Below are 25626 nucleotides of genomic sequence, written 5' to 3' on the forward strand. Positions count from 1 at the left end.
TGTTTGATTGGCAAGATAATCGGCTGAAAACACTCTAGTGTGTACCCAGCCTTAGTGTCCTAGCACAAAATTTGGGAGGCTAGGGTGACCCCTGTTGGTTCTCCTGAGTTATCTTTCTTTAACAATTGGTATTTCAGTAGAATTACTGACACAGACAAATTGAACTATTTAACGTCAAATTTGTACACATTGATTTAGTATTCACTGTCCTTGTTGAATTAGCATTGTTACAGAGATTTATTATCTTGGATAGCCCATCTGGTAAGGATTTGAGATTCCCTTCACTAAAAAACTAAACAAACAACGTTGTCACCATCAGTCTACTGGTCACAACAAAGGTTAGTGGTAGTGAATCATGCCACTGTCATAAATATTTTCAGAGTATATTAAAGTATTGTTCACTCATGGGGTTGCAAGGTGTTAAAAGAAAAACATTGCCCAGAACGTCTGGTCAATTTGCACTTGGTCAGTGCAAATCGATGAAATCCATCCAGTACTCTCTGGAGTGATCAACAAACAAGTAATTTCAATATTTTGGCATGTAATGGCTACAGATCAGACCAGAACAAACCTCTCTTGTATTGTCTATTGTCAGTACTCTGTAAATTACAGAACTAGAGAAGTGTATGTGGGGGGTGGGGGGGGGGGGTGGATGGGAAAAATGAAACAATTTTTTTCCTTGAAGAACGTAGCCGTCCATTACATTGATGAACCAGAATATTATTGGAAGAATGTTCTGTGTTTAGAATTATTTTTTTTTGCATAAATGAGAAACCTCATTTTTGGAGGAAAGGAAAACTGCTTTTCAAAAAGGTGTGTTACCAAGATAGCTAGAAATGATTGAGGCAGCAATGGGGCAACGAGTTATGTCTTGTAGCAGCATATGAATAAGTTTCAGCTCATTGCAGAAACCTTGACGAAATGTGGATCATGCAGCATAAACAGAATGTACATCCCGTACAACAAAATGGATGAAGGATAAGAAATGTTATTTCATTTGTTATTCCTGGACTTAACCAGGCTGAAATGTAGCATGATTTGAACTGAACAGTTCATACAAGATATATATAATCAATTCTGTAAAGAGACTCCCACTAACGCTGATTGATCCATCCAGGAAAACCGTTGTTCCTAAAGGAAGTGGCATCAATTAAAGGTTCACACGTACCTTTTCCGATGAGGAATGTTCAGGAAAGACCAGTAAAATACTTTGTGTGTTATTTCTTAAATCAGATTATCTGTTATAACCCAGATCCCATTTTAGATCAAATGAATTGAAAAATACAGATAATTCTTCACAATTTGAATATAGTCTTTAATTATGACTTTACCAACCCAACAAGGGCTAAATAATCCAAGGCATAAACCAGAGACCAGGCACTGCACCTCATAGCAAACTGCTGACTACATTTTTGTCATAACTTCCCTGAAGCCCGTGGATGCACAACCTCTCGGTAATCTTAGAATATTCTGCTGACACTAGTTTGACTGACATTAGTTTGTCCACCTTTGTCTCAAAGATTAGGTACACATAAAGGTCTGGTAGACAATGTTTGTCATGCTGTCGGGTTTTATACCAGAGATATCTGCGAATCCTGACCATTAAAGTGTGAACATTTTGCACAGTTGCATTATACTTACTGTTAGCGGATAGGATGCTGATTTGAAACTCTTAACATTTCTGCATCCGATTAGGATTTCCCACTGGGTACAGTCCTGACAGACATGGTGCAGTTAGCCCTCTGAATTCTCAGCGCCTGTCTCATGACAAGCAGAGCCGGATATCTGTTCAAGACTCTGAGAACGTGCGTCTGGAGCATGAATCGCGACACAAACAAGGTGATTGCAAGCATCTGATCTACATGAGGGAAACTGTCAACAAATTACTGTTCTGTACTAGCTTATTTTGATATGTACAGTATTCAAATAGTCAGTCAATGTTGAAACACTCCATGAAATCCAGTATTTTAGACTTCTGTAATCTGACCACATTTTTGCTTGCAATGTGTTGGTTAAGAGGATAATTATTTCAATGCCATAGTGAAGTTTTGTGACAGACAAGACTTTGGTAGAATTTTTAAGTAAATCATTTTATTTTAAAAGCATTCTAGAAACTTTTTTCCAGATTCCTTCCATAGTTACTTTGACCCAGTTGTGTAATCTCCATATAGTTACTCCAAGAATTGTCTAATTCTCCCAAGTATAGGCGTACCAAATACATGTGCGTTATGCAAGGTATGATACAGTTATAGGGCTTAGAACAAAGGTAGATTTGTATATATACCTGTTTGCTGCTTTTATATATTTATTTTTAGTTTACTATTTGTGTTTATTTATTTTACTTATTTTTTTGAGTAGGGGGTCTGTCTACAGTTTTTCCATCAATGATATTTGTAGATTCAGTTGAAACATGGATCTAACAGCAGCAGGTAGATCAGTCACTGTTATATGCTGGATTTACTAGATCCATAGGTGCTTTCAGGCATGGGCAGTCCAAGTCAGATCATTGACAGATCTCTCCCTGGACTTAGAACAGGTAAAAACTTTTGTCTGTCCTTTAAGATGCCCTCACACCAGTTCTTTGTCTTGTTTGCTAAGTGAGTACATCTGTGTCCAGCTTGACCACACAAGTGCGGCTAAATCTGTAAGATCTTGTCGTTTAGCTGTTGTGCTGAATGGCATAGTTAAATGGGGCACAAATAATGCAGTCAGCTGATGACTTCACACCCATAACAATCTTGTCATTCTTCAGATTGCCTTTTCCAGCATACCTGGTAACGATTACTGGTTAATTTGGGGTCACACATGGCAATATCTAAGTAATTTGGTAACAAGACAAAGTTGCCGGATTGTTCAATATTTAGAAGAAAATGAGTCTGAATAGGTGGGCTAATCTGTATTCATTTTTCCAATTGCATGCATTATAATCATTCATCAGTGATATCGTGTAGCTACAGAGGTATATGTTGTGAGGATTATCAATTCTAAAATGTAGCATACACTTATGTCTCCTGTGTTGTCTTCTCTATAGTGCCTGTGAAGCATGCATCAGAAGGACATCTACGGCAGAAAACAGATGGCCAACAATCCCCATGTCACACACAACAGGGCGGGTCACACATGAAAAGTCAGCGTGTAGTCACCTTGGCTCAGCATATAAGTGTAAGTGTCACATTGTCATTATCTGCACTTTTATTGAAGACATTATGGCAGTATCCCCTGCAAGTTATGTTGTTGGGAGATGCCATAAACTGTTGCCATATTGATTTATGTGAATGTATGATATTTTATGTTTATAATTCACCTGCTCCCTTAGCCATAGATCGTCAGGCCAACCACACTTGCGGCTATTAAACTGCAAATTGCAATAGCACTTACATGTTCAAGTGTAATATACTATGTGATGGTTAGTATGTACCATTTCTTAAGTCATTTAAAGACATCACAGTTCTGTATGACATATGGAGACTACGTTCTCAAGGCTTCAAGTTGAGGACTACTTTAGACTTGTGGAGGAGAGCACAGTGAGTAGTGTCCAAGATAAGGAGCCATGAAATTAGTGGATGTGTATTTGTGGAGAAATGAGAACAAATGCTTTTGTGGGAAATGATACTGAATTGTTGCAAGGTGTTGGTAATATTTGAGGTGTCATGACTTAAACCGTTTCCATCTATGTGACTTTTTTAATTTCAGGAGGTTATTACACAGGATTATACACGTCACCATCCGCAGCAGTTGCACCCACAAATCCCAGCACCAATATATTATGCCGGCTGCCCAGTATTAGACCTAAGGCAGAACCCCAGCGATACCGTCCATCAGCAACAGGAACTGAGTCAGGCATCAAGGATGTCTCCAGGGAGCAATGGAGAGAAAAGGTGAGAGTTGTCCGGTGGATTAATTGTTGACGTATAACAGCAAAGCCGGCAGGAGAAGACCAACAGACAAATCATAACTAAAATTGGACAGAAATAAAGTGGTTTATACATTTACAGCCATAGTACTGTTGTCTTGTAAATAATCAATGACTCTTACTTGCCTAACTTCAAAGTGTAGGGAGTCCATCACCTGGACATGAACTTTTAAGCCAGGAGCTATAGTGCCTCCTATGAAAACTAAACTGACCCATGTAAGTGTAGTTAAAACGCAAATTCCTGTGTGCAGTAGATAAACCTGCGCTTCATTGACCCTTAGATCACCAGATCAAAACAAAGCATCTACGTTGAGTGGATCAGAAGATGGTGTCGACCCCATTTCTCCACCGGAGGGCATGGGACACCAAGAGTATACTAGAAGTGCCACATACACCACTTTATATAGAGAGGGAGAGCAAACAGAACCAAGGTAATGCACCCGCAAAGCATGCCAGCCTACTCTTCCATCAGTATCCAGTCATACTTTCCCCTTCAATTGCTTTTCCAACTACCTTTTGATGAGAACGTCCGCTGCTAATAGTTTAGGATATAGTGTAGCAAGTTAGGAGACAAGTGATTATCAAGCGCATAAATAAGCCTTTTTGATAGTCTCAATTTAGCGCATATGATGATCACCACAGTAGATGACCTATTTGTAGAGAAATAATTGTTGATCTATGTTAAGATAACTTGAGACTGTAACATTTATAAAGTAGCAGAATCTATTCTGACTAAAGTTATTAAATGTAGGTAAATTACATTGTTTACTTGATTTTCTGCAAAGTAAATATACAAGAATATTTGGCTATTTCTGTTGTCATTATACAACACTTGAATAACGTTAATAATGTACTCTGCATGCTAAAACATCATTATCAAGATGTCCAGCAATCTACAGACATAGATCTGGTCAGTATGCAGGATTGTAGATTGATTGTAGGAACATAGGCATCCAGCCCAAAAAAAGGGGCAAATTAAATTTGAAGTCTTCTAGGACGTGCGTTGAACAAGTAATTTTACAACAGACGTGTCTCCTCCTGTTTTCATTTCCATCTTCTAGTTTTCAAATTCCAACGGTCTATTCCCTTCCTACTCTGTCATAATAACCATCTCTGCATATCCATTTAACCTTTACTTCAAATTCAGAAATAAAGTTGCATGCTTCGTGCCTAAGAATAATTTATTTATTTTTACCTTAAGAATCTTTGTTAAGGAATAAAACCGGTTAAGCTAGTGGTTTTCAAATCTATTATATGAAATTCAATCTCCAGATGTATGAATTATTATTAGGTAGCATAAAGGAAATGAATATGTAGGGGATCTCCGGCGCTAATAGGCAGCACAATTAACATAAAAATACAAATACAAATTGAACATCAGATGCAGCAAATCAAATAGAGGGGGTGCAATCCTCTAATAAACAAACATATCAACCAAAAAGCAGATTGCGCATGAGATGTTCTGTTAAAAGTAACTGTGTGTGGAGATAAGCAGGCAAATAGCTCAATATGTAAATATATATATATATATATGTTTACTCCAACAATAGATGAATACAATACATAATAATGAAGAAAATAAAGATAAAAATAAAAAAACAACAAATAAAATCCATAATCACATGAGATATAGCTCAAGCTAATAGGAATCTATATGGGTAAAGATTCCAACAGATGTCTCAACATAGAGCCAAGATGCTAACATATAACGGAGTGTCCATATGACCATATGAGTAATAGCTCTGTGCACGGATGTGGATGAAGAAACTTTGTTTCACCAGATTGCACAAAGGAATATTGTAGATTGTGTGGAGGTTCTTATATGTCCCGCATATTCTTGTAATTGTAACGAAGCCCAAATGACTGAGCAATAAAAAACAGATTAATTTTGAAATATACAATGGGACTGCCCCACATAACTGGTCATATTTTCATAGTATGTTTCAGGGGTTTTTTAACCTTCGTCAGGTAGTTTACAGGAAGTGACTTACAAAGACTTACAAAAATGAATCAATGCACACTGAGGATTCTAATAAAATGACTGGCACAGCAATACAGACACACAATTTCAGAAGCATTAGTAAAGGGTGTTCCAATAGTCAAGAGCCCTGAATTGCTGATCAGTGCTTGTTTTCCTCTACAGAGAAATCAAGTGTATTTAAATTCATTGATTGTTCTTAATATAATGAGCTCTATGGAAGAAAGATCGCAGATCACGAATTTGAAGTGAATTCAAATTTCATCCACATTTCGGTAAACATAGTGCACACCACTGAATGTCAGAGGACCTCTTTGACACCTACAGAACATCGTCAACATTTCCTTGGAGAAATAAACTTTTTGGGGGGATGAACATATCTTTTAATAAAGTAATTTTTTGATCACCAATCCTTTCTCAACTAGCAAAGTTGTGAGTGTTAGGGACTCCTTCCCTGGTAGCATTGAACTCCTACAGGGCTGTACTGGTTCCTCAGGCCAACCAGATGGGGAAGAGGAGATGCATACAGCACTGTTCATTTCTAACATGGGCGTTGATGTCTGAGCTCTGTCCAATCAAAGCCTATGTTAGAAACAACCAGAGTGAAGTTTCCTTCATTGGCAGCAATGGAGAGGACCCAGTTGAGTGTTATTATGTATGTGTTGATAGAGCAGAATTTCAAAATTCTCTTGGCTAGGCATTTGACAGCGGCCTGGAGAATAAGAATCTCTGATGCCCTGGACATAAAACCCATCCCCTCAAATATCAGGGTGGCAGGGGTCCTACTAGTAAAATACTTCTATTGGTGGGCATTTAAGTTAAACATTTAGGGACTAATTTACAAATAGGATAAATCCAACTAGAAGGTGCTGTTTTGCACCTTGGCAAAACCACATTGTGATACAGGGCAGGAATTTGCAAACTTATTTAGAGTTGGGAGGGTAAAGTGCATTGTAAAATAAACCTGCCCAGTGTGTGTGCGCTACATGAAAAATCGGAAAGTATTCTCAGTATGCAAAATATCAACTCTTTGTCCAGGTGCAAATTTGTACCTTTTTAGTTGGATTTGCTCCTAAAAGCTAATGGAGGCCCTCTGTTGTTGCTACACTCGGATTCTGATTATTTGTGCCAAAATTATATTTACTTGTTCTCTTCAGAAATTTGTGCATGTATTTTTTGTTGCCCTCCACTGAGCAGTTAACATACATTTGCAAGGTGCTTTCAACTATGTTCGGCAGCATACCTTTTTTGTCATTTTTCATTTTCTGCTCTCCAGGGTATTTTTTTGGGGGGGAGGGGGGTTTGTTTTTTTAATATATAAAAATTAAATTTAACAATTGCAATTTCTGGTTGTTTCTGACAATGTTTCTTTAATTTCTAGCTTATGCTTCATTCTGTACCTTTTTTTTAAATTGCAAGTGATTGCTTTTGGGGGCATTAAGCTTCTAATGTGTTGGCCTGCTTAAGATGGCAAATTGTGTAGGATTCTTTGTGAGAACACAGTGAAGCATTCAGAAAATAATTCCCTACCCACCTCCGATACTGAAATGTTGAGTATTGCTTTATTTTGTGACATGTTTTGTGTATATTTTCTTTCTTTCTACAGAATGGGTTCGAAATCCCCAGGGAACAACTCGCAACCCCCAGCGTTCTTCAGTAAGCTGACTGAGAGCACCTCTGCTATGGTTAAATCCAAGAAACAGGAGATCATTAAAAAGCTTAGTACAACCAACAGGAATGAGCCAGAGTATAGTAAGAGTTTCCATGTTTGTTTTTTCACACAGCAGAAGTTTGGCTTTTGGGGAGGGTGGAAGCGCTATGCAATTCTGGGACAATATTGGAGAAGCTTGAGTTACTTCAAGTTTGTACTGTTCTGGAGTTGTGCCTAGATACAGCCATGTTGCCAGGGATTAGCAGTTCATAAAGCATTTTTGGGCATACTAAGGTTGCCATGATGCTCTATACTTAGAATTTTTTTTCACAAGTACAATTATGTAAAGAGGGCTGGTCACAAGAAGGACCAGGAGTTTTTAATTAAGTTTGCCCGTAATAGAGACTGGCAAGCAGAGTGCCCAGCATGCTAATCATTTATCTGGGTCACATTCTGTTTTCACTGCCGCCCACTTGCTCTATACTGGTGTTCTCGACATTCCTTACTGGTGCTGGTATTTGAGAGATGGAGCACTGTCCAGCTAGGAAATTAGCATATTAGTCAGGCAGATTAGAATGCTAGTAGCTCTTCTTAAAAATAAACAAAAATCATAACCACTCTTAGGAAGTGAGGGAAATACACTATCAGTAGAAATATATACATGGTCATTCATACACGTGCCATTAATAGAACAAGTGGTTAAAAGGAAATAGAAAAAAATGTGAAAATTAGTTTTATAGTTGGAGGTTTGTGCTCATCTGTTGTCATGTGTAAGTGTACCTAATGCAGTTTTGAAATTCTAGTTTTAATAATAGTCTGAGTAAAAGTCTAATTGAAATGTATTGTAATTAACAAACAACATTTTTGAGAAAACCAGCTATAGAACGGTCTATCATATTACCTACTATAATGGCTTAGACAGATGCAATCAGGAATTTGTAATCCTTAGTTTGTTCATGCCACAAAACGTTACCAGGCTCCTTTCTAAACATGAGGTATTCAAACTTTTAGTTCTGCCCAGAACATAGGTAATTTCATACCAACATACTGAAAGTATACAGCTTAAAAACATAATAAATGTAAAACACATTAATATTTTGTATATTCACTTTCCTGTTTCATATGTAGTTGTGCGTAGATGTCTGCTTCGTCTGTATATTTAGGTTAGTATGGTTAGTCATGCACATGTCAACCTGTAGACATCACTTCAGGTAGCTATTTGGTGGATGAGCGGGGACTAACACGTGCAGCAACTGCACTAGGAGAAATTTCGAAGTGGTAATTTCGTGCTGCGTTCCCCTTGTCAGCAACTAGCCTCGGCTCTTCGCCAAGGAGTCCAGGTCATGTTATTATGCAGGCATTCCCTAGTCGAACATACCCTTTTAATTCTTTCTCTGCACTTTTGTGGCTCCTTTTGGTGAACAACCAATAGAAAGCAATAGCTTGAAACATGCATATATGTTAAACATTGACAGTTTTCATATACTTTTTTGTATCTCTTTCACACTAGTTGGAGGACAATGCTCACCTTGGGGTATAGAGGGCGTTGTGGAAGTAAAGGCACTAAAAAAGTTGTCTAGCCTGCTCCTTTCCCCTCTATGCCCCCTCCACTAGAAGAGCTCAGTTTTTTTTCTTCGTACCTACATAGTAGGGCACTTTTAGTCTAATCTTAGAGATTTTTTGTGTTTTATTTTTTTATAAATAGCTAGGTTTTCTTCGGCGAACAACGGATGACCGACACGGCTACTTCAGGGAGAGGGCCTGAGATGCTTTAGTGCCACCCTACCTGATTTATGTAGGGCTCCCAGGAAAAGGGTCACCTGGCACTCTGGTAGTGTCTAGGACCCAGCCGCTTCCAGGGAGGTGATGTGGGCTGCCATTGGAGCTGTGGCAGCATGATCTGGTTGCCCGTGACTGAGGTGGAGGCAGAGCTGCTTGCGGTCCAGTTCCCCAGCCTGTCTGCCGGCATTTGGAATAAACCGGTAGTGAGGCATATTATGCTGGTGGGGATCTGTCGCTGGAGCGTAGTCCCCACCAGGTTCTGTTTGTGTGTGTGTGTTTTTTTTCTGCAATACAAATGTGCGTTTTTTGCTGATTTTGTGCAGGCCAGCAAAGAGTTAAGTGGGCGTGGTTAGGTAGTGGTTAACTCGCCTGTTTTTTCCTGGGCTCTGGCAAGCTTATCATCCATTTCCCACCCTGCCTGCTGGACACTCAGACGCAGACACATCCCTGGGGACTGAGAACCAGTAGATACAGAGTGGCTTTGCTGTTTTGTATATCTTTTTTTTTTTTTTTTTTTTTGTGTTTGTGTGTTCTCTATCTGCTGTACATCCTGTGGGGGTACATTACAGAACACTTCTGGTTCTAGTCTGGTTCTGGTTCAGAGTATCTAACTCCCTTGAATAATTGTTCCTTTCGAGTATAACAGGTGGACGACATAAATGCTTGGGTCTGCCTATTGCCCAGGAGTTAGTAGATTCGGACACGGATAAATCAGAATTGGGAGATGGTGATGTTCTAAAGGATTCTGACTTTGAGGACTTGCCCACAGTTGAGGAGGCTATGTCCGATAGACAGGGCATTGAGGACCTTATCCTGGCAGAGCGACAGGTTTTTAACATATCGGATAGGGAACGGTCTGTATCACAGACCTCCATGTTTAAAAGGGCAATGAAAAGAACTGTTTTCTTCCATCCTTCTGCACAACTATTGGACATTTGGGATGAGGCCAGACTTAAGCCGGGTAGTAAATTTCAGATTCCCAGACTATACAAACTTTTTACCCCTTTCCAGATTCGGAGGTAGGATCATGGAAGACTCATCCCAGTATCGATGCTCCTATTGCACACTTGGCGAAGTCTACTGTTTTTCTGTTGCCGAGTGCAGCGTCAAAATCCTCTTCCTTGGCAGTGGCAGCTAGGCGCACATTGTGGTTAAGATCTTGGGAGGCGGATGCTGATTCCAAGAAAGCTTTGGAATCTGTCCCATATGATGGGGCGGCTTTGTTTGGTTCTCCTTTGGACATATTCATCGCTCTTGCCACAGGGGGGAAGAATGCTCTTCTTCCGGTAGCTGCGCTAAAAGCAAAAGGGAGGCGTTTTCGCTCCTTTCGGTTTGTTGGTCGCTCAAGAGGTGGTTCTCCCAGAAGCCAAGCAAAGAGGCAGACAGGCTTGGACAGGACGTCGCCCTGCCCCATAACCAGCAGAATAACAAGCAGCATTACTTCCTGCATCCTCCACCGGGGGCTCCGGTGTTGGGAGCGTGCCTACTGCTCTTTCAGGAGCGGTAGGTCAGGTCCACCACAGACGCCTGGATGAAAGGTATAGTGTCCAGGGAGATACATCTAGGACCTAGTGGGGGCACCTCCACAGCGTTTCTTGACCATACCCTTTCCCTGGGAGTCAAAGAAAAGACAGGGTTTGCAGGAGGCTGTGCAGTCACTTCGGGATGCCAGGGTTATTGTTCCAGTCCCGTTGGGGCAGAAAGGTCAAGGCTTTTACTCACCTTTTTCTGGTGCAAAAACCGAATTGGTCCTTCAGACCAATTCTGAAGTACCTCTACACCTGCTTACGGGTACCCAGCTTTCGTATGGAGTCCATCAGATCTGTGAAATTTAATTAAGAAAGTTGAGTACTCAGAATCCTTGGATATCAAGGATGCTTACCTACACATTCCGATATGGACAGGTCATCAAAGTCTCTTGCGGTTTATGGTGGGTCTGGAGTATTTTCAGTTCAGGGCTCTCCCGTTTGGTTTGGCCACTGCACAGGGAGTGTTCACAAAGGTGATGGCAATAATGGCAGCTCAGCTGCGTTTACAGGGGGTGACTCTTTTACCTTAGCTAGACGACCTGCTGATCAAGGCGGAGTCGGTACCTCTGCTTCAGTCACATCTGCAATTGACCAGGAACATTCTGCAGAAACACGGATGGGTGATCAACTACAAAAAATCCAGTTGGATACCAACCCAGCATATGGTGTTTCTGGGATTGTTGTTCAACACAAATTGTCAGGGTTTTTCTCCTTGCAGACAAAGTACATAAGATCCGGCGTCACGTGAAAAATCTTTTATCTCTAAATCGCGTCTCAGTGTATGAAGCTACTGGGTCACATGGTTTCCTCGTTCGAGGCTCTGCAGCTTGCTCATTTTCATTTACGCAAGTTCCAGCAGGAGATTCTGGCAAAGTGGTCAAGGTCGGATCCCCGCTCAAATGCAGGTCTTTCGGTTGTCACAGACAACACATCTGTCTCTTCTCTGGTGGCTGAGGAGAGACATGCTAACACAGGGTCATCCTTTCTTGGTGTGGGACCGGACTGTGGCAACGACGGATGCCAGCTTGTTAGGGTGGGGTGCAGTCACTATTCACCTCAGATCGCAATGGACTTGGACTCCGGAGGAAGCAGGGTTGCCCATAAATGTTCTGGAACTACGAGCAGTATTCAATGCTCTAGTTCAGGCACAGTCCTTCCTGGCACTTCGGACAATGCTACGGCGATAGCTTACATAATCATCATGGAGGAACAAGGAGTCCTCTTGCCATGAAGGAAGTGTCAAAGATGATGAAATGGGTGGAACAGGTTCCTGCAATTTCACAGTGTTCATTCAGGGGGTGGACAACTGGGAGGCCAACTACTTTAGTCGGCATGCCCTTCACCCAGGCGAATGGTCGCTCCATTTGAAGGTGTTTTCTCAAATAGTCCTCCGGTGGGATCGGCCAGGTGAAGAGACCCTCAGGTGTTCTTAGTGGACGCTATGGCGGTGCACTGGAACTTCAAGTTGGTGTACCTTCACCCTCCACTTCCGATGCTGCCGCGGGTCTTGCAGAAAGTGACAGGCGAAAGAGGTCTATATCCTACTGGCACCAGATTGGCTGAGAAGAGCATGGTACTCAGATCTTCTAGACATGTCGGTGGATCGTCCTTGGCGTCTGCCTCTCGGGAAGGATATTTTCAGTCCAGGTCCATTCTTACATCCAGACCTAAATCAATTGGATTTGATGGCTTGGAGGTTGAATCCTTGATTCTCAGAAAGAAAGGGTTTTCGGAGAGCGTTTTTAAAACCATGATCCAGGCGAGAAAATCCACCACCATTTACCACCGCATTTGGAAAGCAATATATATGTTGGTGTGAGAAGATCAAAGTGCCTACTTTCGTAGGCACTTTTCTTTCGTTTAGCCAGGGTGTTGGCTTTTCTGCAAGATGGTCTAGACAAGGGATTGAGGCTGTCGTCCCTTAAGGTCCAGGTAGCAGCGTTGTATGTGCGTTTTTCAGAAATGCATAGCTGTTACTGAGGTGCAGACATTTCTACATGGTGTACTTCATGTACAACCGCCTTTTGTTACGCCAGTGGCTCCGTTAGGACCTGAACTTGGTCCTTTTGGCGCTTCAAAAGTCGCTTTTTGAACTTTTGGAGTCTGTTTCTTTAAAACTTCTATCATGAAAGGGACCTTTTTGCTGTCCATTGCTTTGGCCAGACGGGTTTCGGAGTTGGCAGCCCTGTCATGTCGGGCTCCTCTGCTGATTTTCTATGACAATCGTGCGGTGCTCAGAATGAAGCCATCGTTTCAACCAAAGGTGGTCTCGAGGTTTCACATAAATCGGGATATTGTTCTGCTGGTTCTTCCTCAAGATTTGCTGGCGCCCGGTCAGGAATTGATCTCCTTAGATGTGGTCAGAGCTTTGAGGATTTATGTGGACTGTACAGCTTTGGTACGGAAGACTGATAGTCTTTTAGGGCTATATGACAAATGCAAGCGTGGTTGGCCAGCCACAAAGCAGATGGTGGCTAGGTGGATCACTGCTACTATCCGGCAGGCGTACATTTCGGAGGGCTCTCCTGTTCCTGAAGGTCTGACAACTCATTCCACAAGGTCGATTAGCGCCTCTTGGGCAACCTCGGCTGAGCAGCTGTGTAGGGCAGCTACTTGGTCTTCTGTTAACACATTAACCAGGTTTTATTGTTTCCACGTCTTTGCTTCAAAAGACGCACGTTTTGGCCGCAAAGTGTTGCGTGCCGCTCATTCTAAGCATTCCCACCCATAGTGGCAGCTTTGGAACGTCCCCAAGGTGAGCAGTGTCCCCCAACTAGTGTGAAAGAGATATTAGGATTTTTGTGCTTACCGTAAAATCTTTCTCTGAACACGAGTTGGGGGACACTGCGTTCCCGCCCTTTTGTTCTAACAGTTTTGTTGTATGTTCTGTCTGAGCTCTTCTGGTGGAGGGGGCATAGAGGGGAGGGGAGCAGGCTAGACAACTTTTGCCATTACTCCCACAGAGCCCTCTATACCCCAAGATGAGCAGTGTCCCCCAACTCGTGTTCAGAGAGAGAGATTTTACGGTAAGTACAAAAATTCGATATTTTTTTTTTTATTTTTTTTTTATATGCCTAGTCTTGTGTATAAGAGAGGACTGCATTTGTTGTACAGTTTTTGTGTTTCAAAATAACATATTTATAGAAAGTATATTATTAAAGCCTAAAGTTCCCAGGTAGTTGAACAGGTCCTCTTTAAATTGCTGAAAAATCTGCAACTACACTGAACCTGTTTCTCGGCTCACAATGTTTCAGTCAGCGACAGTTAAGGTTCCTTATAAGAAGACACCTTTTGCCTTTTTGTACTCCTATTCATCCACACGTTTTGACAGATCTTCAAATACAACATTTCGTAAAACACGACTTACAGCATGCAAACAGCAAAAAGAAATACAATACATAATAAGATGGTGGATGCTCTATGAAATTACAACCTAATGTATTGGTAGACATAGTATTTTTTCTTGATTTATCTAAACACCACATCGGACCCATAGAAGAAAAAGGAGGATTTGGAGTGTTTGGATCCAAAATAGGAACTGTCCTAACAAAAGATATTGTTGATGGTATGCTGTTTTTTTGGATGTTTTAATTTTGGTTTAGTAGAAAACATTTGTTTTGAATCATGTGAATATATTGAAGAAAAATGGATAAGCAGCCATAATATTTGTACTAGGTTTTGTGATTCTAAGAAAATGTGATCTTGAGTCTTTTGTTGGTGAATTATACTAGAATATTATTTCATTTTACTTGCCAGATATTGGACAACCGGGAACAGAGATATTTAACATGCCAGCCATTACAGGATCAGGTAATCAATTATATTTTTAGTAAGGGGCAAAGAGTCCATTGTACTGGCCTGAATATTCTGCCTCCATATATTCAGAAATGTGCAGTTCTTTCTGAACATGTCTGTCCACAGTGCTTGTTAAGATTTCCTTATTGTAACACATATATTAGTGTAATTAAAGTCCTGACTTAATGCTCTGTATTGATGTTGTGTATATGCGAATGAAAGATTCACCCATAAAAGTGAAATTGGTTCAGGAAAGTGTGTTGATCTCTCTGTGTGATGAATCTGATCTCCCTTCTCACTGGTGATCACATACATAGTGGTCAAGAAGTTTCCTTTACAAAATATATTTTTCTTTCTGTTTTATTTTTGTTGTTAAGTTTATTAGCTAGAAACAAAGATTTCATTTATGTACAGAGACCCTACAGTACTTTGTTTGTTTTTAATTTTGGTCTGGCATTTACGGACGATGGCTTCCATTGGGCTAAAGTTATTGTCTATGAACCTGTACTTCATGAATATAAGTCCGGTCTCATGAATAGTCTGTCAGTGCCTCAGGGATGTCACTGATTCCTTGCTGATTTGTTCAGGTCACAATGTATGCCAGATCCATTTTTATGTGTTATATTTTCAGGTTACATTTAACGTTCATGCCCTCCCATTCAGTGCACAACCATCCTCTAATTTTTATTCTTTAGAGCAGCCTATTCAATAAACATGGGCAAATATTTTCAAAATATTTTGTTTAGAGGTCCAGTAATTTAGAAAGTATACCTACTGATGTGAGTACTCAGCTAATAACTTCAGTATACATCATGTCAACCTCTTACTGTAGATGAAGGCATATGTGGCTGTATTGGCCTCATAATACAAATATAACGGTGTGGTCAATGCCACAAATGGATATTTTAGGGACTCTGTATAGACGTACATCTATCCCATAAAACTTGTGTATTTTCCCAATACCCAGAAGGTTAAACCTTCACACAATATGAATATGGTTTGTATATCTGGCAAATAACCAAAAAGAAGAACCTAAGTAATTGGACCTCATTCTCATTCATTTTTTATTTTTTATTTATTTATTTTTTCTCCAGGACCAATCGGTTGCAGAACGCAAGCTGTGCAGGAGAGCTCCAGCAGCAACATAGGGTTGGAGGCCATAATTAGGAAGGCCCTAATGGGTAAATATGATGAGCAGTGGGAAGACCGCTCAACACTCAATACCAATGCTTTTAACCCTTTGAATGCCAACGCAAGCCTGCCCTCTGCTATATCTCTAACCGCTGCTGATGGACGGAATGACGACATGCGGCCCTTGCCAGGTCTGCTGCTTTATTTTTCATTTCACACTTTCGTTCTACCCTAATGTTTTATATTTTTTCTTTTTTCTACTTTCTCTTTTTTGATTTATAATTTTTAGCTTGTTTCAGACTTGCCATCTCTGTTAACAGTATAAAGCTCTGCCTGCTTCCTCTCCTATAGCACTTATGATGCTCCAGTCTTTTCTGTCCACTGACACAAGAGGATTGAGTTTTATAATTAACCACCCAAGCACTATTCACATGCATGAACTGCATTGATGTCAGTCTAGGTGATCCAGTATCTAGGTTGAGGCTATCTTTGTATTATTATTAATAACTCTAAAGGAAATCATTGTGTCAGGTCAAGTGGTGTAACTTGCAGTACTGAAAATACTAAACTTCATGGATGTAGAGAAGGAATAGCTGAATTTACTAACACAAGATACAATGTCCAAAAGTATGTGTGCACCCCTTCTAATTAGTGTTTGCCTATTTCAGCCACACCCATTGCTAACAGGTGCATAACATTAAGTATACAGCCATGCAATCTCCATAGTCAAACATTAACAGAAGAATGGTTCATACTATTGTGGGATAGGCTACTGTCATGGGATCCACCTTTCCAACAAGTTTCTGCCCTCTTAGAACCGCCCTGTTCCGCTGTAAGTGGTGTTATTGTGAAGTGACCTGACCAACACGTGGCCCTCCAGGTGTTGTAATACTACAAACCCCAGCATGCTGTGATAGCTGGCAAGGTATGGTGGTACAGCGCCTGGAGAGCCACATTTTGGTAGATGCCAGAATGTGCTCTGAGATGTTCAATAAGCACATATGTATACTTTTAGCCTTGTAGTGTAGAAATAGTCTGTGTGTTCCTGAATTTTATATTATTGTACACATGTATAGTCAGACTGATTTTGTTAATTGCTTATGCGAAAGAACATTTGATTATTACAGAGACATTAAAACCTACAGCACAGAAGGTGCATGTTTCAGAGATTATCTTGCATATTGTACCAGGTCATCTGCGTTATCTAAAGACCATCTTTTAACTGATTAACAGACCCATTGCGTTTGCTGGTGTTTGTGGTACATTGTTTGTTTGTTTTTTGTTGATGTTAGGATCTATATTTCCTTAGCAAAATGTAATACAAAATGGAACTTCACAACATTGTGTGGGAACGTCATCATGAATGTACTTTGGTGACTTTCTGTGACTGCAATATAATGCTGTCACAGAAAGTCACCAATCAGGGCACCATAGTAGTTATTTTGATGTGTTCTCTGGGAACAATTCAGTATTTCTCACAGGGGAACGAATTCAATAAAGTGGTGAAGTATAATTTCCCCAGTCATGGCCAATAAGTTTTACTATTAAACAGAAGAGTACATTTGCAGTTTAGTCCATAGTTTAATAAGTTTACTGTTAATATAAAGTTGTTATTTTTTTTTTTTAATTATGCCCTGGAACTCCGTGGTACGTCTTTACATGTGTTCATTTCCATGTTCCAGACTGTAGAGACCGTCCCAATAAGCAATTGTCTTTGCTAGACCTCTTTAGAATCCACTTTTCCTGTTCTTAGGGGGCTTTCAAAATGGTTTAGGGATATTTGTTGTTTTCTTTAGGCAGTGGCGGAAAACCCAAGATGTCCCGACCAAGTAGCCGGAAGGCAAAGTCACCTGCACCAGGACAGCCTTCAGGAGAGAGACCTCCATCTGCTTCATCTGTGCATTCAGAGGGTGATAGCAACCGGAAAACTCCCTTAACAAACAGAGTGTGGGAGGAGAGGCCGTCTTCAACAGGTGAGGGAGTAGGGCTATTCCCATCACCTGTATCCACTGTGTGTCTTCCTTTTTCTTTTCAACTTCTGTGAATTTGTGACACTAGATTTGGTTTGTCGCTTTTCCGATCAACAACAAAATGCGTCCTAAAATGTAGACCGCCTGATTTAATTTAAAGCTACTATAACCTCAGATTGTCTAGACTATACCTAGTGCAGAGCAGTGTAAACACTATTCCTCTGTGCAGCTTTGTGTCTGATCTATCTGTACGCTCTGTCATATTTTTGGTCTTTTCCGTATGTGACTGTCATATATATTCTATGCCACTAAAGCCTTCCTTCACTATTATTGAAAGTGGATTGCAAAACCTTTTTAAACACTTGTTGGCTTATATTTACATTAGGCAGATACAAAGAGAGGGGTTGAAGCCTCTTTAAGGCATACATAGGTATAATGTATTTTCTGTACGATTTAAGGGCATAATGATCCAGTTAGGAGTTCAAGCTCTTAACTAAAATACAAACCAAATATTTAGACAACTGTAGAATAAACTAAACGACAAACCCTACCGGTACCAATTTGTCTAAGTGTCAATTATACATGTAATACAAAATAGTTTTAAATGGTCTCTTGTGCAAATTCCTTGTTTGTATTTATTAAACTGTTCAAAATATCATGCCCATGGTTTTGTGATGAGTTTTGACTTAACTATATAGCAAATCCAAGGTTATAAGAATTTGGCTAAATACTGAATCCTTTTATAAAACATTTCACTGACCACCAAGCTGAAATTTATGCCGAATTTCTATCTAACAATTAAGCAGAAGGTGCATAAATGTTAAAATATTACATGTGATACTTGTTTCTGGAGCCTGGCACAAACATTGGCACAAAGATACACAGCCAGGGGACGCTAGGCCCGTAAGGGCTTCCAGGCTATGTTTGGCAAAATTGATCAGTAGCTGGAGTGTGGGAAGGGGGGGTGGAGCCCACATAGCGGCGGCATACAGCTGTTAGCAGGTGGTTGAAGGAGCCCCACAACGTGCCCCATAGCAGCAACCACAGATAACCTCCAAGATAAAATAGACCAGCCAGCTGCGATCCGCAGTACTCTGATAGAAATTTCAAGCAGGTTTCCTACAATACCAAAGTGGAGCTCCAGTTCCGAGGGGAGCAAAAGAAAGCCGAATGGGCAGCTAGAAAGAGGGACTTGAGCGGTTGCTGGGTAGCTATAGGAGTTTCAGATAAGAGTGCATTGTCTTGCCGGGTAGGAGTGCTAGGTCGAAAAGCCAGGGTGAGTGGGGTGATCTGCTTAGTGGCTGGAAAAGCCCTCCGCAGAATATCTATTCTAAAAAAAACAAAAAACCTCAGTTGGCCACTGGGCCCGTGGCAGGACCATAGAGCCTAAGGCAGAGGTGCTCAAACCCAGTCCTCAAGAACTACAAACTGGTCGTTTATAGGATTTTTGCCTGTAGGAACAGGTAAGGTAACTACTGACCCACAAAAATAGATTAAATCATCTGTGCATGATTAAAGAAATCCTGAAAACATGAGCTGCTGAGAACTGAATTTGAATTTGGGCGCTGCTGATCTAACAGGTCCGGCACTGGCCTTATTCATACAGACAACATAATGCCAGTGCCATCAGCGTAAGAACCTCCTGGTGTGCTCTAAACTTTGAGGTACCTGCTGGATGGTCTGAAAGCAAGCTCTCGAGTGAGTAATATTTTGGAATCAGGTTTCATTAGAGATATTGCAATTAGAATTTCTGAAAGGTTGCACTTTATAGACTTGTGTTTTTTGTCTTTTCAAACTTTTCTAACCATGTAACTATAGTCAACCAAAAACTGAGTTTTTCATTTTGGTTGTAGTTATTCTGTAAGGTAACTAAGAAAAGTTAAAAAGATGGCCCTCTCTGAAAGAGCTGACTGTAATATTTGCTTTCTCCTTTATTACAGGGTCAACACCATTTCCATACAATCCATTAACAATCAGACTCCCTACCAACCTTGTTGCTGCTCCACCCTCAACAACCATTCCTCAGAGCAACTCTACCAACCCACAGAGGGCTCGGGATGAGGAACCTAAACCACTGCTTTGCTCCCAGTATGAAACTCTTTCTGACAGCGAGTGAAAGCATTTTTGTGGCTGGTCTGCCAATATCAGAACTCTGGCCATGAAAGAATCCCCACAGCCAATCTGAATGCTCAGAAGCAGCCAATGTGGTCTTGTGACTGGAAAACTGGGATAAAATAAAAGGAAAAGTCTGTAGTATGAAAAGCCTTAAAATGACTCCCTAATCTTCAATTGAGGGACCATATTTTTTTCAGTTTCTGGCACACAACTGCTCACGAAAGAGTAGAAAGTCCCAGACCTCGCAGAAGATTGGATTTTTTCAGCTCTATACTCAGGGGATATTTCCACCTGGTGCTTTGCTACATTGCATTGGTTTGTTAACAAAGCTGACTTGTAAACGTAATGACGTATGTCTGTGTACATTGTATATGTATGTACATGTGTTCATATGCACTTAAAATATATACACATTCCAATTTATTGCACACAGACCTAGCAGTGCAGAGCAGCTGCATGCATGGCCATTGCAGGACTGTTACCAGTTTGGTTAGGAATCCTATCAGAGGCTCCTTTACCACATGTTTCTCTATGACGCATCAGTGACAGTGCTCTAAGCACTTGATATGTTTTCCCCGGCCCTCACCTCTACTTGCGGAATGTTCTGCTGAAGGACGATTAGTAGTAAAAAGACAGCCTTTTGTGCAAACACTGCATGTTCTTTCCATGGTTGCTGGCCCACCCTCAGTGTACATAGCGTGGCTCAGATCCTTACAACCTTACTTGTCGGTTGTTTAATGTCGCTCAGTCCTAATGATGCTGACATTTCCTTTGTCTTATTTTTCTACCTTTTTTTTTTTTTTTTTTTTTTACTGCCAGTGGGCAATCGAGAAGTGAAGAACATAAAGGATGCAAAAGATTAAATAGTTTCCCCTATTAAAGTGAAAACTTGCTGCTGTGATTATATTACTGATTTGACAGGCAGAGCTTTGGGCAATACAGCAACCTATTTCAATGTATTTGCTTAGCCTGGGAAAACACTCAGTAAAGGTATCCATTATCAGGCGATAAACAGGGTATGATTTTTTAAGCATGTTTTCAAATATTGGCTTGTTGCTCCCATTCTCTTCTCTTTCAAAAAAGAAAAAAAAAAGGGGGGGGGCAAGAAAAAAATAAAACATGGTCCAAGCACTTTTTTTTTTTTCCCCCACACCATGTCACACAGATGAGGCTTGTGTGGAAACACTTTTTAGTCCTGCGCATGGTGACTTATTGCTTCAGAATGTTTGGACAACATCATATTGTCTCTAAAACTAAAATGAGCATGAATATTGCTAAGACTTGTGACCCTGTTATTTAGCATAACAGTAGCCATCCTTTCTGTTTTGTCTTGACCTGTGTGTATTTGTCTATATACTTGTTTTGTTAACGCCAGGTCATATATACACACTTACACACATGGTATAGAGGCTTAACCTACAACTTATTCTTACCACTTGCCACCTTTGTATTAATCCAATAGGAAGCTGGTACATCATCTGTTGATGTGACTTGAAATTGACTCTCCAAACCATAGTTTTGGGTGTTATTTTATTTTCTGTAAAGCGACATGTCATGTATAATAAATTGTTTTTGTTTCTTTTTTTTTTTTTATACAGGGAATGATATAGTAACTATATATTGTGAAAATGACAAATAAATTAAAGTATTACCTTTGTAGACTTCCCCGATATGTTTGCTGTAGGGGCTTACCTTTTCTTGCCTGTGTAGGTATACAAGCATATATTGCAGCCTTGTGCACAAAGATTACGTTTTTAGAAATGAAGACCCATCAATAACATTTTATATTTTTATTGCAGGTACACTTAAGATGTATCTGTCACTTAAACATAGTGTGAGCAGCCATAAACCAATACTTTGTCCATAAATTCAATAGGATTTCGCTGGTTAATAGTGAACTGGTGCTGCATTTTAATGAATATAGCTGGAACTTACAGTATGGATGCCTCAATGGAGAGTACATGATTGGTAGACTGTAAAGAAGCAAAAGAGGTGTTCGGCATTAATCAAAGGATTTTTGTACTTGCCGTAAAATCCCTTTCTCGTCCATTGGGGGACACTGCGATACATAGGGGTATAGTAGTTGGTAAGAGGAGTCCAGGCACTTAAACAGTTAAATCTGTGAGTGTAACTCCACCCCTGCTATACCCCTCCCATATGAAGGATATTTAGTTTGTCTAACAAAGCCCGAATGAGGCCATATAGGGTTATAATCACAACAACACAGTCAGCCATACAACATTCAGAGCAAGAGTGGGTGCACAGTGTCCTCCAATGGACTACGAGAAAGGGATTTTATGGGAAGTACAAAAATCCTATTTTCTCATACGTCCAATTGGGGGACACAACTATCCATAGGGGAAGTACCGAGGGAGAGACTGTTCTGACACAGCTGCATGCAGAACCCTATGGCCAAAGCTGGCATCCTGTGATGCAACACTTTGTAACCTAAAGAATTTGACACACGTGTGAACAGATGTCCTCGTAACCGCCCAGCACAGCTGTTCAGCAGGAGCTCCATGGCTTGCCTCCCAGGAAGTTCCCACAGCCCTAGTGGAATGAGCCGACAAACCTCCCAGCAACGTCCCATTTGACCTAGTGTAAGCCAGCTTGATAGAGGTAATCCACCGAGCTAAAGCGACCTTAGAAGCAGGGGCCAACCTTGTTTTTTCGCGTCATAAAGCATAAAAAGATCTGTGGTTTTGCGCAATTCATCTGTGCTTTCAACATAGCACCTAAGAGCCCTGACTACATCTAGAAGCAACAAGGAGTGGTCACGTGACCGAGATTTTTGAGGGGAAAACAGGGACAAGAAGTTCCTGATTTAAACAAAAGTGGGGAACAACCTTAGGGACAAAGGAGGGCTTGGAGCGAAGCACCACCCTGTCTTCGTGAAAAAACAAAATGCAAGATAAAGCCCCCAACTCAGAGACCCGGCGTGCTGAAGACACCGCCAAAAGAAACACCACCTTCCAAGAAAGTTATTGAAGCTCCACGGACTGTAAAGGCTGTATGAATGGAACGAAGATATGAAGTGCCCCCTGTACGAAGGTGTGAACTTCCAGCAGGGAGGCCAGTTTACACTGCAAATAAATGGACAATGCTGAAACCTGTAACTTTAATGAGGCTGAGGGGAATCCCTTGTCTAAACCAGCTTTAAGGAAGGCCAGCAACCCAGAGAGCTTGAAACAGAAGAGTGAAAGGGATTTGATTCACACCATAGAACATAAGTTTTCCATGTTATGTAATAATTGGCTGCCGATGAAGGCTTCCTGGCCCTGATCATGGTCTTAACTACTTTTAGCTGAAAAACCCTTGGCTTTCAGAATCTTGGCCTCAATAGCCACGCCATCCTAACGATTGCCACCGAAGGGGACCTTGAGTGATTGTCTGGCCTGAGAGGTAGTCTGAATGGAGGTTCTACTACCATTCCTAGCAGATCTGAGTACCAGGCTCAGCACGACCAGTCTGGAGCCACTAAGGTGGCCTTCACCCGTTCCCTCTTCAGAATCTTGAGAACCTTCAGGATCGTAGGAATGGGACGGAATAAGTAAAATAGGTGAGACCGCCACGAAATCACTATGGCATCCTCGAATCCTGCAGCAGGGTCCCTGGTCTTTGAGCAAAAGAGGGGAACTTTGAAGTTCAACCGCAAGGCCATCAGATCTTATTCTGGACAACCCCATCTTTGAACCAGGAGACCGAAGATTTCCGGATGAAGGGACCATTCTCATGGATGAACTATGTTTCAGCTGGGATAATTGCCTCCCAGTTGTCTACTCCTAAAATTAATATTGCAGATAAAATTGGAATGTCTCTCTGCCCACAGCTTTATCCAGGTCGCTTTATTCCTGGCCCTGGTACTGCGCGTGCTGCCCTGATGATTGAGGTACTCTACTGCCGTTGCATTGTTCGACTGGACTCTGACCGGCTTTCCGCCCAAAAAAACACCTGAGCCTCTACCAGCACCCTGTAGATGGCTCGTAGCTTATCTACAGAGTAAGAGTTGACTCCAGCGGATCCCACCGACCCTGGAATGTGAGGGTTAAAATTAATCCTCCCCAACCTGACAGACTTGCCTCTGTGGTGACAATTGTCCATTCTCATGTCTGAAAGGATCGTCCCTGGGAGAGATATGACCTAAGCAGCCACCAAATGAGGATTAGGCAGACCTCCAGATGATAGAATGATCATCTGCTTGTCCAGATGTGAGTGAGAGCCTGACCATTTGCACAGGATTTCCCACTGAAGTGCTCGCGAATGGAACTGAGCGTAAGACACTGGTTCGAAGACTGACACCATTGTTCACAGCAGCCTCATGCTTCGCAGCAGCGACACCTGAGGCCTGCTTAAGAGGTCTCTGATCTTGGACTGGACCTATAGTGTTTCTTCCGGACGACAAGATACTGACACCTGGGTTTGAAATTTAACCCTAGAAACCGCATCTTCTGCAATGGGATCAGAGATGACTTTGGCAGGTTGATTATCCAGCCATGCTCCTCCAGGAATGATCTGGTCAACTGAGTGTGCTGTGACAGGATCTGAGCCGAGGAAGCCTTCAAGAAAAGGTTGTCTAAGTAAGCCCTGGGAAAGGAGCAGGGTCGCCATTACTGCCATCACCTTTGTAAAGACCCTCGGGGCAATCGCTAGACTGAAAGGGTAACGCCTTGAATTGGAAATGATTTTCCTTTTACTGCAATGTGTAGTAAGCATTGATGGCCCTAACAAATTGGACTGTGCAAGTAAGTGTCCTTTATATATAGGAAAGTTTCATGGCCGCTATCACTGACCTGAGAGATTCCATCCTGAATCGGCTTTGGAACTAGGAAAAGGTTTGAGAAACTCTCTACGATGGTGGAACTGGAATGACGGCTGGAAGCCCTGTGGAACCAGAGGTAAGCCTATGACATACCCCCTCGTGACAATGCCCCTGATCCATGGGTTTAACGATGCATCCAGCCACCTGCCCCGAAAAATCAGAAGTGCCCCCACTACAGCTCTATGTATGGAGGTCACATCATGCTAAGGCCAACTCTGTTGGTTTCAGATATCCTCTGCATGAAGGACCCTGGCCACTACGGAAACCACCTGTAGCAGGAGCATTTGACTGGCCCCTGGCAGGGGATCCTCTGGATCTGTGGAAGGCCCGAAAGGACGGAAACCTAGGCTGTTTGGGCCTTATCTGAGTGACTGGTAAAAGTGGGCTTTTACCTCCCGTAGCTTCTGAAATAAGCTGGTCTAATCTGGCTGCAAAGAGGGAGATGCCATGAAAAGGTACATCCCCTAAGATGCGTTTGGAGTCCGAGGACCAAGAGCGCAACCATAAGGAACGTCTGGCTGCTATGATTATTGCAGAGAGCTTAGCCGTGACAGAATTACCATCCTATGATGCCTGCCCTACAAACTCCGACGCCTTTTAAACAGAAAAAACAGCGTCCTGGGTCGGTGAAGCCTAATGTTTGGTGCACTCCCAGCACTAGGTCCTCTACACCCTGCACTGTGGATGAACCTTTGGCACTGGCCGTATCCTCTTCTGCAGAATCTCTGTGAACCTCGCCTTCTTCCTCTGATAAAACATTTAAAGTGGATATTTAAATCCCTAGCTTCTTGAGAGGCCCGACGATCATGAGATGGTCTCTTTAGCAGCGTCCAGTAAGCTTTCCAGCGAGAAAGTGGCCGTAGCTAAACATTGGTCCGGGACAGCAAGAGTTTGTGCTAAAGAGAATTCTACATGGGACACCCCTGAAGTGGACTGTCCAGAC

The 25626-nt window shown here is 41.5% G+C and overlaps 1 protein-coding gene across 16 annotated transcripts in view; it reads left to right on the forward strand.

Moving 5' to 3' along the window:
* Positions 1-21519, forward strand: part of NCOR2 (nuclear receptor corepressor 2) — a 285729-nt gene extending 264210 nt beyond the window's left edge. For 12 of the 16 annotated variants that reach the window (XM_075177047.1, XM_075177056.1, XM_075177072.1 and 9 more), the window contains 9 exons: positions 1696-1839; positions 3032-3162; positions 3694-3878; positions 4195-4344; positions 7498-7643; positions 14610-14663; positions 15743-15970; positions 17576-17752; positions 19690-21519. In XM_075177047.1, the coding sequence (XP_075033148.1) occupies positions 1696-1839; positions 3032-3162; positions 3694-3878; positions 4195-4344; positions 7498-7643; positions 14610-14663; positions 15743-15970; positions 17576-17752; positions 19690-19865 (1391 nt within the window). In that variant the 3' untranslated portion in view covers positions 19866-21519. The remainder of the gene's footprint in view (positions 1-1695; positions 1840-3031; positions 3163-3693; positions 3879-4194; positions 4345-7497; positions 7644-14609; positions 14664-15742; positions 15971-17575; positions 17753-19689) is intronic. The other 4 variants (XM_075177100.1, XM_075177109.1, XM_075177115.1 and 1 more) reach the window with 4 other exon arrangements.
* Positions 21520-25626: the final 4107 nt, after the last annotated feature.

Source organism: Mixophyes fleayi, chromosome 1 (assembly GCF_038048845.1).
Source record: "Mixophyes fleayi isolate aMixFle1 chromosome 1, aMixFle1.hap1, whole genome shotgun sequence".
NCBI classification, from domain to species: domain Eukaryota; kingdom Metazoa; phylum Chordata; class Amphibia; order Anura; family Limnodynastidae; genus Mixophyes; species Mixophyes fleayi.